At 34.2% G+C, this 15,125-nt stretch overlaps 1 protein-coding gene across 7 annotated transcripts in view; it reads left to right on the top strand.

The window, feature by feature from the left end:
• The window catches only part of SYCP1 (synaptonemal complex protein 1), a 129,725-nt gene that overhangs the window by 103,484 nt on the left and 11,116 nt on the right, over positions 1-15,125 (top strand). For 4 of the 7 annotated variants that reach the window (XM_023641375.2, XM_070267185.1, XM_023641376.2 and 1 more), the window contains 3 exons: positions 6,495-6,554; positions 9,204-9,383; positions 14,704-14,847. In XM_023641375.2, coding sequence (XP_023497143.2) covers positions 6,495-6,554; positions 9,204-9,383; positions 14,704-14,847 — 384 coding nt within the window. The remainder of the gene's footprint in view (positions 1-6,494; positions 6,555-9,203; positions 9,384-14,703; positions 14,848-15,125) is intronic. The other 3 variants (XM_023641377.2, XM_070267187.1, XM_070267184.1) reach the window with 1 other exon arrangement.

Raw genomic sequence — 15,125 nt, 5'->3', positions numbered from 1 at the left:
AATTACAGTCAATTAGTTGATTGTGGTGGTCAGATTTTGTATATTTTTGCTGGTTTTCTCCCTAAGAGTTCTGTCAGTTGCTGAAAGGGTGGTGTTAAGGTCCCCAATTTTGTCTGTTTCTCTGCTCAGCTCTATCAGTTTTTTAAGACAGTTTATTGGCGTATAATTTATGTACCATACAATCTTTCATTTAAAGTGTAGATTTTTAATATATTGATAGATGTGCAGCCATCACTGCTATGTAATTTTAGAATATTTGTTTCACCCCCAAAAGAATGCCCATACCCATCAGTAGTTATATCCTCCCACACCATTAACAGATTCACCAGCTCTAGGCAACCACTAATATACTTTCCATCTCTATAGATTCACCTATTCTGGATATTTCCTTTAATTGAAATCATATAATATATTGTCTTGTGACTGGCTTCTTTCACTTAGCATAAAGTTTTCAAGGTCCATTCATGTACTAGCGTATATCAGTACTTTGTTCCTTTTTATTGCTGAATAATATTCTATTGTATGGATACACTATGTTTTATTTATCCATTCATCAGCTGATGGAAATTTGGGTTGTTTCCACTTTGGCTACTATGAATAATGCTGTCATGAATATTCATGTACAAATTTTGTGTGGATATATGTTTTTGCTTCTCTTGATTATATATGTAAGAGTAGAATAGCTGGGTAATATGATATCTCTGTGTTTAACATTTTAAGGTCCTGCCCAACTGTTTTCTAAACCAACTGTACCATTTTGGATTCACACTAGCAATGCCTGAAGGTCCCAATTTTCCTACATCCTCGCCAACACTTGTCTCTTTTTGCATTATAGTCATCCTAGTGGGGCTGGTGTGATATATCATTGTTTTGATTTACATTTCTTTAATGGTTTATGATGTTGATTATCTTTTCATGTGCTATTGGCCATTTGTATATCTTTTTTGGAGAAATGTCTATTCAGATACTTTGCCCATTTTAAAATTAGGTTGTTTATCTTATTAGTATTGACTTTTAAGAGTTCTTTACATATTCCAGATACAAGTCTCTTATCTGATATAAGATTTGCAAATATTTCTTCCCATTCTGTGGATTGTCTTTTCACTTTCTTGATGGTATCATTTGTAGTACAAAATCTTTAATTTTGATGAAATTCAGTTTATCTGGATACCCTTTATCAGGTTGAGAAAGTTCTCTTCTATTCCTAATCTGTTGAATATTTTTATCATAAAAGGGTGTTGGATTTTGCAAATGCTTTTTCTGTGTCAATTGAGGTGATCATCTAGTTTTTGTCTTTTATTCTATTAATATGAAGTATTACGTTAATTGATTTTCAGATGTTAAAGCAATCTTACTTTCTTGGGAGAAGTTCTACTTGCTTATGATGTATATAATCTTTATGTTCTGCTAGATTTGCTTTGCTAGTATTTTGTTGAGGATTTTTTTTGCATCTATATTCATAAGAGATACTAGTCTCTAGTTTTCTTGTGATATCTTTGTCCTCAACCTTCAGATCATTTCATAAACTTAATGTGAAGCCCTGGAGCCTGTGTGTCTGTTTGAGAAGATAAGCTGTGGTTATTCATTTTTGCTATCTTACCGCTCTCTCTTCAAGCTGTATTTCCTCACTTACCCAATTTTATGAGGGAAAAGATAAGAATATCATGATTTGGTATACTCCACCTTCTGGGTGATGAGAGGGGGGCTAGGTAAAAGGACAAAATTCATGTGGTTTCTTAATGAATCTCTTCTTTTTGTGTTTTCTGCTCCTTCCGGAGAATTTTTTGCTTTAAATCTTAACTTGTTACTTTATTTCTAGTTTGTTCTATTTATTAACAGGGATAATTAATACTGTATGGATATGGTTATTGTGCTTTCTTTGCCCAGATTAGAGAAACCAAAATGATAAGATTTAGTTGTTTTTCCTGCCTTTCACTATGCATTTTCTAGGCCTCTTTTTCCTGGACTGTCTACTTATCCCCTTAGACATCTTCTTATCAAATTCAGATATATTAGTGATAGTTACCCTTATTATTATATGTGTTCACTTTCACCAATACTATGCAAGTGGTGATTAGGTTAGGAGCCACATTGAGTAGGGTCATATCAACACAACTGTACTCTGTGGCTCTCATGCTGAGCCTCACTAGAATCAGAGATTATGGCATGAGATTGTGTGTTTGTGTTGTTGAATTTATTTTTGCCTGTTCTTAACTACTTTCCTTTCCTCCCTTTCATTCCTTTTTGTTTAGGGGGAGGAAGATTTTATAATCTGGCTTTATTCTACCATCTTTACCAAGAAGTTTGACCTATTGTATCAATTATTTTATTGACATCTACTTTAACTTTGTTATGTATTTTTTCTATTTGATCAGTCATGAGCTGAAAGAAGGCTTTAATGGTTCTATTACTATTATTTTTCTCTTCTTTTTGAATTCTCAAGCAGTTTTGCTTTATGTGTTTTGATGAGTACTATTTGTTGTATAAAAGTTTATACTAATTAATTTTTCCTTGGAAACTGTATCCTCTCTCTTTGCTCTTTTTTCCTTGAAGTCAGCTTTGTCTGATACTCATATTGTGACCCTCACTTTCTTTTTGTTCTTGTCTTATGTTTTTGTCCATTATTTATTAACCTTGATTGAGTCTCTAATCTGAGAAGTCTCCTTTGCTCTAATTGGTTAGTTTTCCTGATTTATTTATATGATATGTATTTTTAAGGTTATTCTTGCATTTCTGGAATAAACTCCATTTGGTCATGAAAAATTTTTAAAAATGTGATGTATTCTTTTGGCTAATACAGTTGACCCTCCATATCTGCAGGTTCTACATCTGCAGATTCAACCAATCACAGATTGAAAGGCCTACTACAATAGTTACATCTGTACTGAATGTGGACAAACTTTTCTTCCCTATCATTATTCCCTAAACAATACAGTATAACAACTATTTACATGGCATTTACATTGTATTAGGTATTATAAGTAAGCTAGAGATGATTTAAGGTATATGGGAGGATGTGCATAGGTTATATGCAAATTCTATGCCATTTTATATAAGAGACTTGAGCATTTGTGGATTTTGTGGATTGTGGATTTTGTAATGCAGGGGGTCCTGGAATCAATCCCCTATGGATACCAAAGGACAACTGTTTTATTTAGTACTTTTATATTGATATCATAAGATAGAATGGTTTGTGGTTTTACTTTTTTTAATTGTGGTAAAAAATGCATATCATTAAATTTACTATCCATCTTAACACTTTTTAAGTGTACATTTTAGTAGTTTTAAGTATATACACATTGTTGTGCAATAGATCTCTAGAACTTTTTCATCTTGTAAAACTGAAGCTCTGTATGCGTTAAACACTAATTCCCCTTCCCCTTCGCCCCAACCTCGTTTCCCCAAAAAGACATTTGCAATTGCCTTCATACTCTCTGTTTCTTTGATTTTAACTACTTCATATACTTCATATAAGTAGAATCATGTAGTATTTGTCTTTCTGGTTGTATTATTTCAATTAGCATAGTGTCTTCAAGGTTCATCCATACTGTAGCATGTGACCAAATTTCCTTCTTTTTTAAGGCTGCATAATATTTCATTGTGTGTATATACCACATTTTCTTTATCCATTCACTTGTCGATGGACATTTGGATTGCTTGAACCTCTTGGATATTGTGAAAAATGTTGTAATGAACATGGGTTTGCAAATATCTCTTGGAGATCCTGCTTTGAATTCTTTTCAATATATACTCAGAAGTGGGATTGCTGGATAATATGGTAATTCTACTATTAGTTTTTTGAGATATCTCCATACTGTTTTGCATAGCAACTATACCATTTTATATTCCCAGCAACAGTGCACAAGGGTTCCAATTTCTCTGTATCCTCACCAACACTTGTTATTTTCTGTTATTTTGATAGTGGCCATCCTAATGAGTGATATCTCATTTTGGTTTTGATTTGCATTTCTCTTATGATTAGTGATGTCAAGCATCTTTTCATATGCTTGTTGGCCATTTCTATCTTTTTCGGAGAATTGTCTATTCAAGTCCTTTGCCCCTTTTTAAATTATTTGTTTTTTGTTGTTGAGTTATTAGAGTTCCTTATATATTCTGGATATTAGCCCTTTATCAGTATGATAATATATTTTAATCATGTTTCTATCATCTTATTTCATACTACATGATAATATTTTATTTTCTTTCTTTTTCTCTAAAGTGTATGTGTTTGCGTCTTGCTTTGGTTGATTTGGAAGGCATGTGTAGCCTTTTTAATTAATTTACTGGTTACCTTTATATTTTTAAGCAGTATATCTAACACTTTCTCCTACTGCCTCTTCTTCTGCATATTCAATTTTTCTATTTATTTTATTATTTTACATTGTCAAGATTAATCAAAATGTACATCCTGTTCTGTAACCATGATTCTGGTATTTGTTTAACTTGAGCTTTATATTTACATAGATTCAGTTCATCTTTTATATGCAGCTTTTTTCTTAGTTCTCAATTTTGATCCCAGTCAATATGACAGTCCGTATTTTACCTACCCATTGGTATGAAGAAATTGTTACCAGATGACAATGTTAGCTTCCAATTAAAATAGGTTGGCTTTGTGGGACTGTGATAAATCACCTTCCCTACATCTTTCATGGTTTGATGGGACCTTAATCTCTGCATGGGTGAGATGTGGTATTTGGTGTATATGTTTTCATGCTTGATGTGGAGGGAGAATTTAAAAGTCTTCCACTTGGTCCTTCCAAACTTAAAATCTCTCACTCTCTGGTCAGATTCGATATGGAGATTGTACCACTTACTGAGTTTATCTGTTCGAACTGTATACTCAAGATCTAAAGAAATGACCACAGAATAGGTTTATGGTTCCATGGGTTCACTACAAGGTGTACTTGGATTAAATTCCATTTATCACCTGACCCTAATACTTAGTGACTAGTGAAAAAATAGTAACATTATAGATTACAAGAATTGGTGTTAGCTAAGAGTCAATGTCCAGTTACCTGTCAGTCTTAGTATTTCTCTCAGCGTACAAGATAGTAGGAGGGATGCATTATGTATTTGTGATATTATTACAAGATCCTTCCACAAGAGTACCAGGCTTCCTTTTAATTTAGTGAGTTCCAGATTTGTAAATTTATTTAGGTCTGAAATTCAGGCACAGGGCTGTCACTCTCTATTCCTGTAGATCATCGTTCCTGTTTGCCAGACCATACTACAGGCATATTTAGTTATTCACTGAGGCATAGAGATCTTAGTGGATGGTCCATCTCTTTGGTCTTAGGGAACTCATGATCAATTAACCACTACCAAAGATTCATGTTTGTATACGAGCTAATTCACACCTTGGAAATAAATATTGTATTAGAACAGACTGTACTAAGATCTCCAGACCAGCAAAAGTCCGAGTTGTGGAGACAGTGCATTGCGGGAGGTGCTTTCTCCCTTCTGTCCTCTAGAAGCCAAGATATGTATTCTAACTGAGAGTCAGTGCAATGTTGCTAGTTTAGAGGATATACTTTCTCCTAGAAGATGGCATTCCAGCCCCTTAGAGTAGACCCTAGTTGTCACTATAACTGAAGATCAACCATTGGTGGTTGATAGGATACATTAAAAAAAGCTGTTAGATTCAGCTTACTGCCAGTATTCTTTCATGGTGAAGTGAGTTCTCTGGTTAGGAGCAACACTGTGGGAGAGATACCATGGTGTGCACAAGGTATTCAGTGAGGATAGATATTGGCTTAGGTATCATGGGCAAGCAAGGCAAGTTTGCCTAAAGTTCTGCATATTAGAACTTTTCTTTGTCTGAGACATTTAAGGCTCCCTGGAGCTGTAACAAGTCTGTTCTCCAGATGACTGTCATATTAAAGGCATACTACATGTTCTTTTCTGTAGGCCAGGGTTAATTCTTCTTTTTTTCCTACTAATACATACACCCTAATCTCCAGCAAAAATGATGTATTATTTCCTAAGTATTTTATACTTTTTTATACTTTCATTTTATCCCTCATCCCTGTTTATCTCATGTTGAAAGTTCATTATTCAAAGTCTAACTGAAATGTACCTTTTTTCAACACACAAAGAAAAAGTGGATTCTGCCTCTAAAGGCCCATAATATTTTGGATCTTTTTGCAGCTCTTCACAGTTAGTTACTTGTGTGTTTCCCTTACTTTATAATCTGGTCCATCCACTTCATTTTGCAAGTGAGAAAGCTGGTATTCAGAGTTTTAAAAGACTTACTCAAGATTCCACAGATACGTACTAAAGAGAGATTAGACTTTAAAAAAAATAAAACCAAATAGCATACCTCCGTAGAAAGGAACTAATTCATTTTTCTTTTTTCTTTTTATTATTTGATAACATTTAGAAGTCAGTATTCTTTCTTTGTTAATACTTCCTAGGAAAGATTTTGATAATAGGAACATTTGTTTGTGATAATATTAATGATTACGTTGTATGAACTTGATATTCATTTTTAATAGGAAAAACTCAAAAGAGAGGCAAAAGAAAACACAGTTACTCTCAAAGAAAAAAAAGACAAGGTAAGTGTTTTATATAATTCTCATAGGTTTTCCTTATAACCAATTCGTTTGCTAACATCTGCTTAGAAATTCTTTTTCATAAATAGGAAAAGAACATTTAAAATATATCACGCAATTTCATTTCCTAAATTGTTTCTTGGTATTTATTAATTCAAAAACATTAGCTAAAAATTTCAAAGCATTTGTTTGGGGATTGAGAAGATTTCAATCTTCTGTAATTTTTATTATAGTATTAAGTTAGTTAGGAACTTCTGTGTTTCTCTCAAGGAATTTCCAATGTTAGAGGCAAAATATTTTCATTAAAAATTCTAAAGCTTATATTTAGATTATGGGTTTTGAGAGGGCTGAATAAATGACATCCTGCTTTCCTTACTTAAGTCTGAACCAATTGAGAAAGACAATGAAAACCAAAATATTATCTTTATTATTGATAACTGATACTGGAGAATGTGGCTTATATTTGAAGGCAAGAGGATTTCTTCATCCTAAAATCCCAAATTAGACAAATTTACCTACTCTGTCACAGGTAGAGCTGGACTGGGACAACTCTACTCACTTGATGGTCTACTCTGGTAAAACGTACGGCATAAAGGAGCAGAGCAGGGTGTGTACTTTGGTACCCAAGAGAAGGAATAAGGAAGGAGCTGGACTATATATGCACCCAGTTTCTCCTTCCAGATTCACCAGGGTCATCAAGTCTTTGCTTCTCCCCTAAGGAAACAGAGAGGTTAGAAATGTTACCCTAGTGGTGCTCCCTGCACATGGAAGAAAGCAGAAGTATGAGGAAAAAAGGGGTGCCCCTCAGCTCCTAATCCATTTGGTAATATAGGATTATTACAGAAGAATTTTCATTGAAAGTTTTAGTTAAAATGATTAAATACTCTTTATACACAGTGGTGTAGTCTCCTAAGTTCCCACAGAGATTGCTTTGACTATAGACTGAAAGTGACAGAGTAGTTGAAAATAATTCAGTTGTTAAACATAGACAGTGCTAAATTTTGTTACATTAGGGTTCAAAGAAAGAAAAGAAGGAAAGAAAACTGTACCTGTGAATAAATATTGAGTGCTTCATTTGTCTCAGACACTACATAGACACTTGGAAACATTGTATTTGGAGAAATTATTGTCACATTAAACTTAGCTAGCAGGGTTAGATATAGTCTAAGGGAAGTGTCTGATGAAGATAAATAAATTGGGTAAACCCTAATATTCATTTCTAAATATAGAATATATGTGTATTATGAAAGTATATATCACATATTCTTATAGAGTTTTTTTGATTCATATATAATTCCAGTAATATATACTCATTATTATATCTGTTATCAAGTAGATTAGTAAATGCCCTATATTTTATCTGTGGTTTTGGATATATACAGCGCAAATAATGAGAAAATTATAAAGGAAATTAAGAAATATAAATACGCTATTGTTTCCCATACTTTATTCCAGCAATATTGAAATATCACAAGCCTTATATATAATAGTCATTAGGTTTATCAAACATTTCTGAGTTTGGGAAAGTAACAACTTCTTCATGCCTCAGTTTCCTCATCTATGAAGGGATAATAATAGTGCTTATTTCCTAAAGTTGTTATGAGGATTAAATTAGATAATTGTAAAGCCTTTAAAATAGTAATTGGCATACAGGAAACGTCTTGTAAGTGTTTAAAAAATACAACAGAGAAAATTAGGCATGTTATGTATATATGCATCACTGGAAATGTAACATTCAGAAAAGAATGTAACTTGTAGGAAAGTACATACATTTTCATGCTGTATTATGAAGAGGGTTATTTCAGTGTTCTAGAATGGGGGTGCATTTTCTTTTAGGCTACCAGGGAAATGTTAATTCCCAGACTTGGCCACAAGGTGGTGTAGTTGCCATTCTCAATCCTCTTTGGGGGAGAAAAGTTTGTCCATGAAAGCAGTTACATTTTGGAGATTCTGAGGCTGTCTCCTGACAAATCCGGAGAGCAGAAAATAATTTGCTTTCATCAAAATTGTGTTATCGGGGGCTGACCCCGTGGCTGAGTGGTTGGGTTCACGTGCTCCGCTGCAGGCTGCCCGGCCTTTCATTGGTTCGGGCCTGGGCGCGGACATGGCACTGCTCATTGGGCCACGCTGGGGCGGCGTCCCGCATGCCACAACTAGAAGGACCCACAACAAAGAATATACAACTATGTACCGGGGGGCTTTGGGGAGAAAAAGGAAAAAAATAAAATCTTTAAAAAAAAATTGTTATCAACTATGATGTAGAAATATTTAGGAAAAAGGATACGGAAATGCAACTCTGTGAAAAAATGCTAAGTAAATCTCCAAGTATCTCCAGGCTTAAATTTATCTATCTATATAATCAAGGAGCTAAATGAGGTGATTTGTAGGTTTCTTGCCCAGTCCTAGTGATCTTACTTCCTAATCTTTTTTCCAGCAGCAATTCTGTGAAGATAGAGAGGGGCAGATAGCATTTTCATCTTAAATGGGGAAATAAAGTTAAAAAGAAGACAAATGTAATTTATTCAAAGTTATCTAGTCAATAATAAATTTTGGGGTAAATTTTAGTTTATTCCAGTGTTATTTTTAATAGTTGCTGCACTTTAATTAAAATGATGTTTAGTGATGATTTTATTCACCTTTGTTGTTCGACAGAAAATACAGACATCTTTATTTGAAACACCTGAAACTAGTTATCAGAAATTTGATTCTAAAGCAGCTCCTTCACAAAATATATCTCGAAACTTCATATCAGCTGATCATGGAAAATCCAAAGATAAAAGAGATTATCTGTGGACATCTGCCAAAAGTACTGTATCTACACCATTACCAAAGGTTGGTTGCTAAAATTTCTAAGAAAGTAGTAATTTTTTTAGTTAAAAAAGAAGGTTCTGGTATCATATACCACATATCTGATATCCCACACGTAAATATAAAACCAGTTTCTTGAATGTTTCAATTTTTTGTGATACCAGCATGAAATGGTTTCATTTTTTTTTCCCATCATTGCCCACAACATGATGACAACTTGGGCAGATTTCATAACTTTCTGGCATTCACCAATGCATAGTCCCTGATGTGGGAAATCTGGTTCTTACTTGACATTTTCCACTATCACCTCAGTTACTTACCTTTGATGTTTACTCCACAGCATCTTGTTGCTGGAGTCCTTTACTTAGCAGTCAGCCCTTATGGAGCAGGTGCCACTGCTGAGGTGGCTCAATTCTAGCTATCTTCCGTGTCTGCTTAATCCATAGGGAATTCATTCAACCTTTCCATGCTAAATGGCCATGCAGAATGCTCTACTTTTGCTCCCCACTCCCAGCTTCTCTGCCATCTCTCTCTCTCTAATTTCTTTTTCCTCTGCTCAGCCAGATACAAAGACCAATAAACAAATTTTCTGCCTGGGTTTTTATCCTGCTGGGGAATGTGATACCAGTCTCCCTTCTTGAAGGCACCCTTAGTCTTTATACGACTGCTGTTAAGAGTTATCTCCTCAATTGTCTTGGGAGTTGAGGGGAAAAATGTCTCAACCTGTCTCTGCACCTACCTCTAAGCTGAAATTTCATGCCTCCCCCCTCCAGTTTCCTTAAAATAACTGGGAAGAAGGAAGGCGTTTGGTGATTGTAGGACTGGTTCTACCACTTATTAATGAGCCCTAGGGAAGTATCTGGCCTTAATCATAGTGAGCTTTCTTTAGAATATGAGTTACTAGCACTTTCCCCCCCAGCTTTTTGCTCCAGGTGACAATTCCAAAGCAAAAGGAAGTGTCAGACTCACATCCTATTATATATATACTATTATCCACCTTGTGGAAATTATGAAAATTAGTAAACCACAGTTGAGAGGCTTTTATATAAAATTATTTTGTTGTATTTACTACTATATTATTGAGAATATGAAATGATCTCTATTAAAGAATGACCTTACTTAAAAAAATTTTTATTGAAATATGATAGATCTTAATTATAGAACTTGATGAATCTTCACAAGCCAAACATAACCTTTTTACCAGCACTCAGATTAAAACACAGAATATTACTGTGACCTTGGAAGAGCTTCTTGTTCCCTCTTCCAGTCACTAGCCCCTCACCCAAGGCTAGCCACTCTCTCAACTTATTATATGTTCTTGTTTTTGCATTTTCTATAATAGAATCATATTATTTTTGTTTCAACTTTTTTCTCTTAATATTATGTTTGTGAGATACATCTATATTGTTGCTCAAAGTTGATTATTTTTATTTCTATATAATATTGCATTGTGTGACCATAGCACAGTTTCTCTCTTATATTGTTAATGGACATTTTGATAGTTTCCAGATTGGGTTTTTCTGACTAGTATTGCTATAAAAATTCTAGTACTTGACATGTATGCATTTTTGTTGGGTATCTTCCTAGAAGTGAAATTGCTGAGTTATAGGGTTATGCATAATATGTTCCATCTTAATAGATAATGCCTGAACTGTTTTTACTCTGATAGAAAATGTGTGGATTTTTTTCCAAACACCCAATAATTCTCCAACACTCCAGACACCAGCTGGGTATCCTACAATTTGAACTGATTCTGACACTAACTACCTGGAGTTAGTGTAGACCCCACAGGTGAAGGTTTCAATCCCACAAGACTACTCTCACTTTAGATGGCAATTACAGTCCTGGCTTGCCACTTGTACTACTGACCAACTGGATATAAATTGGAAGTTCCCACAGCCCTCTCCTCAGGTTCAATAATTTGCTAGAATGACTCACAAAACTCAGGAAATTACTTTATTTACTATTACTGGTTTATTGTAAAGGATGCAACTCAGGAACAGTCAAATGAAAAAGATGCATAGGGCAAGGTAGGGGAGAAGGAGCCTGAAGCTTCATGCCCTCTCTTTGAGTGCCACCCTCTCTGGGAGAGCCATCCTTCCAGTACCTCCATGTGTTCACCAACCTGGAAGCTCTCTGAACCCTGTCTTTTAGGGGTTTTTATGGAGGTTTCATTACCTGGCATGATTGATTAAATCATTGGCCATTGGTGATTAACTCAATCTCTAACCCCTCTTCCCTCCCAGGAGGTCAAGGGGTGGGCTGAAGGGTTCCAAACTTCTAATCAAGCCTTGGTCTTTCTTGCGACCAGCCACCATCCTGAAGCTATCTAGGAGCCCCATACCACCACTTCTTTCATTAGTATAAACTCAGGTACAATTGAAAGAAGCTCACTATGAATAACAAAATACTTTCCTATCGTTATCACTGGGGACAAAGACCAAATATTATACCAAAAGATGCTCCTATCACCCCATCACTTAGGAAATTACAAGGATTTTAGAAGTTCTGTGTCAGGAACCAGGGACAAAGACCAAATATATATTTCTTTTTGCATCACACTGCCAATCATGTTTTTTTTAAAAAACTGATTGTACCAATTTGCACTCTAGCTACTAATGAATGAGAGTCCTAGTTGCTCCACGTCCTTGGTACCAATTGGTATTTTTCATCTTTTTGATTTTAGCCATTCTGGTGGGTGTGGTGACCTTACTTTTTAAAAAACCTTTTGAAACTAATTTTTAATTTACAGAAAAGTTGCAAAGATAGTACAGAGAATTGTTTTATATCCCTCACACAGTTTTTTCCATCATTAACATCTTACATTACCATGTATGTTTGTCAAAACTAAGAAACATACATTGGTTCATTACTATTAACTAAATTTCAGACTTATTTGGATTTCGTAGTTTTTCTATTAATGTTCTCTTTCTCTTCCAGGATCCAATCCAGGGTACCACACACTGCATGTAATTGTCGTGTCTCCCTAATCTTGATCTTAATTTTTTTTTTTTTGGTGAGGAATATTTGCTCTGAGCTAACACCTGTTGCCAATCTTCCCTTTTTTTTTTGTTTGAGGAAAATTAGCCCTGAGCTGTCATCTGTGCCAGTCTTCCTCTATTTTGTATGTGGGTTGCCACCACAGCATGGCTTGGCGAGTGCTGTATGTCCATGCCTGAGACCTGAACCCATGAACCCAGGCTTCCGAAACGGAGTGCACCAGACTTAACCACTACGCCACATGGGGCTGGCCCCTGATCTTAATTTTTAATGTAGGCATTTGCAGCTATAAACTTCTCTAAGCACTGATTTCACTGTATTCCATGAGTATGTTCTGTTTTCTTTTTCATTCTTCTCAAAAGTACTTTCTAATTTTCCTTGTGATTTATTCTTTGACCCATTTGTTATTTAGAAGCATGTTGTATTCCTATATTTGTGAATTTCCTAAATATCTATCTGGTTGGTTTATAGTGTTGTTCAAATATATTTCCTTGCTGATCTTCTGTCTAGTTGTTCTTTGCGTTATTGAAAGTAGGGGTATGGAAGTCTCCTACAATATTGTTGAATTATCTGTTTTTCCCAGTTTTTGATTCATGTATTTTGGGGTTTTGTATATTTATAACTCTTATTTTTCCTTGATGCATTGATCCTTTTACCCTTATAAAGTGTCTTTTTCATCTCTAGTAACATTTTTTTCTAAAAGTCTATTTTGTCTGAGGCTAGGATAGCCACTCCAGCTCTCTTTTGCTTACTATTTACATGATATATCTTTTGCTTTCAAACTACTCATGTTATTGAACTAAAATATGTCTTTTGTGGACAGTCTATAGTTGGATCTTGCTTTTTTCCATCATTCATTTTGACAATCTCTGCATCTTGATTGAAAAGTTTAATTTGACTTACATTTAATGTAATTACTAATAAGGTAGAACTTATGTCCACCATTTTGTTCTTTGTTTTCGATGTGTCTTATGTCTTTTTGTCCCTGTATCCCTCTATTAGTGTCTTTTTTGTGTTAGGTAGATATTTTCTAGTATACCATTTTAATTCTCTTCTTTTTTTTACTATACTTTTAAAATTATTTTCTTAGTGATTACCTGAGAATTACAGTTAACACTTTAACTTAAAATAATTAGTTCGAATTAATACCAATGGAATTTCAATGGTATACAAAAACTTCTCCCCAATATAGCTTCATTACCTCTCTCTCTTTTATACTATCAAAGTCATACAAATCACAGTTTTGCATTTTAAATCCATTGCCACAATATTATAATGATTGCTTTATATGTCTGTGTTTTAAATCAGGTAGAAAAGAAGAGTTACAAACAAAAATACATTTATACTGTCTTCTATAATTACCTATGCAGTTTCCTTTACTGGTGCTCTTTATTTCTTCATGTGGATTTGAGTCTAGTGTCCTTTCATTTCAGCCTGAAGAACTCCCTTTAGAGTTTCTTTTAGGGAAGGTTTGTTAGTGACAATTTCTCTCAGTTTTTGTGTATCTAGGAATATCTTAATTTCTCCTTCATTTTTGAAGCATAGTTTTGCTTGATATAGAATTATTTGGTAACAATTCCTTTTCTTTAAGGACTTTGGGTATGTCAATCCACAGCTTTTTAGGCTCTATGATTTCTGACACCACAAAGCTTGCTGTTCTTACAGATTCAGCCACTTTTTAAAAAAGTAAATACTCTCCAGGTTGCAGCAAGTTTTTGGTTAATTTCCAGAGTTATGAAAAAGCTGATTCTGACCATTTTTACCAGTATATTTGTTGCTTTATGAAAGAGCAAATTTTTGGAGCGCCTTACTCTGCCATTTTGGTTCATGTCACTGACCTTACTTTTTAAAGATACTTTTCTTAAATTATAAAACTTACAGGGTAATTATGGAATACTAAACATTGACTAATGTGAATTACTTTACCAAGAAAAAATAAGCAAAGCTATTTTCTCATAAATCAGTTAAGATTTTTGTAGAGAGAGCAAAGCTCACTCCGTTTTGGTGTTTAATCATGGCTAGAAAAATTAAAGTCCCTCTTAAGATTGTTGATTGCTGAAGCTGGAGTCTCACTCTCTTTCTCTTGCTGCCTCCCCCCAACTCATTATTTCCTTCAGTAAGTTGAAAGGAAGGACAAAGAAAGTCCACTATTGCAAATATTTTTGAAGAAAGTTATAAAAGTTTTAGTACCAAAACCATCTGAATTAAGTTCTTATCCAAAATTTCTATTTCATATATATGCCAATAATAATGGAGAGTTATTGATTGCTAAAGACTCAACTTCCTTTATTAATAATATATGTTCTATTTGATGGGGTTATATATTGTTTTTCTTTTTGGATAGGCATATACTGTGAAGACACCAACGAAACTAAAAATTCAGCAGAGAGAAAACAAGAATGTACCCACTGAAGAAAGTAACAAAAAGAGAAAAATGGTCTTTGAGTTTGATTTTAATTCGGATAGTTCAGAAACTACTGATCTTTTGGTAAAAATATTGCAAATAACCAGCATTTGTTATTTGCTTAATTATTTATTATTCATCTACATTATTTCTTGATGTATATGTATAATATATGCACATACTATCTATCATTGCAATACTGAAACACAGTAGAACTCTACTATAACACAGAACCCTATGCTTTTGAGTTTTTTAGAGAAATTAGGGTTCAAATAATCTCTCTAATTTCAGAAAACATGGCGTTTTGAAATACTTGATATAACAGAATTGGCACATGAGATGATTAACCATCTTGTTTTCCA

The sequence above is a fragment of the Equus caballus genome, chromosome 5 (genome assembly GCF_041296265.1).
Source record: "Equus caballus isolate H_3958 breed thoroughbred chromosome 5, TB-T2T, whole genome shotgun sequence".
In the NCBI taxonomy this organism is placed as follows: domain Eukaryota; kingdom Metazoa; phylum Chordata; class Mammalia; order Perissodactyla; family Equidae; genus Equus; species Equus caballus.
This window is presented reverse-complemented; position numbering and strand designations above follow the sequence as displayed.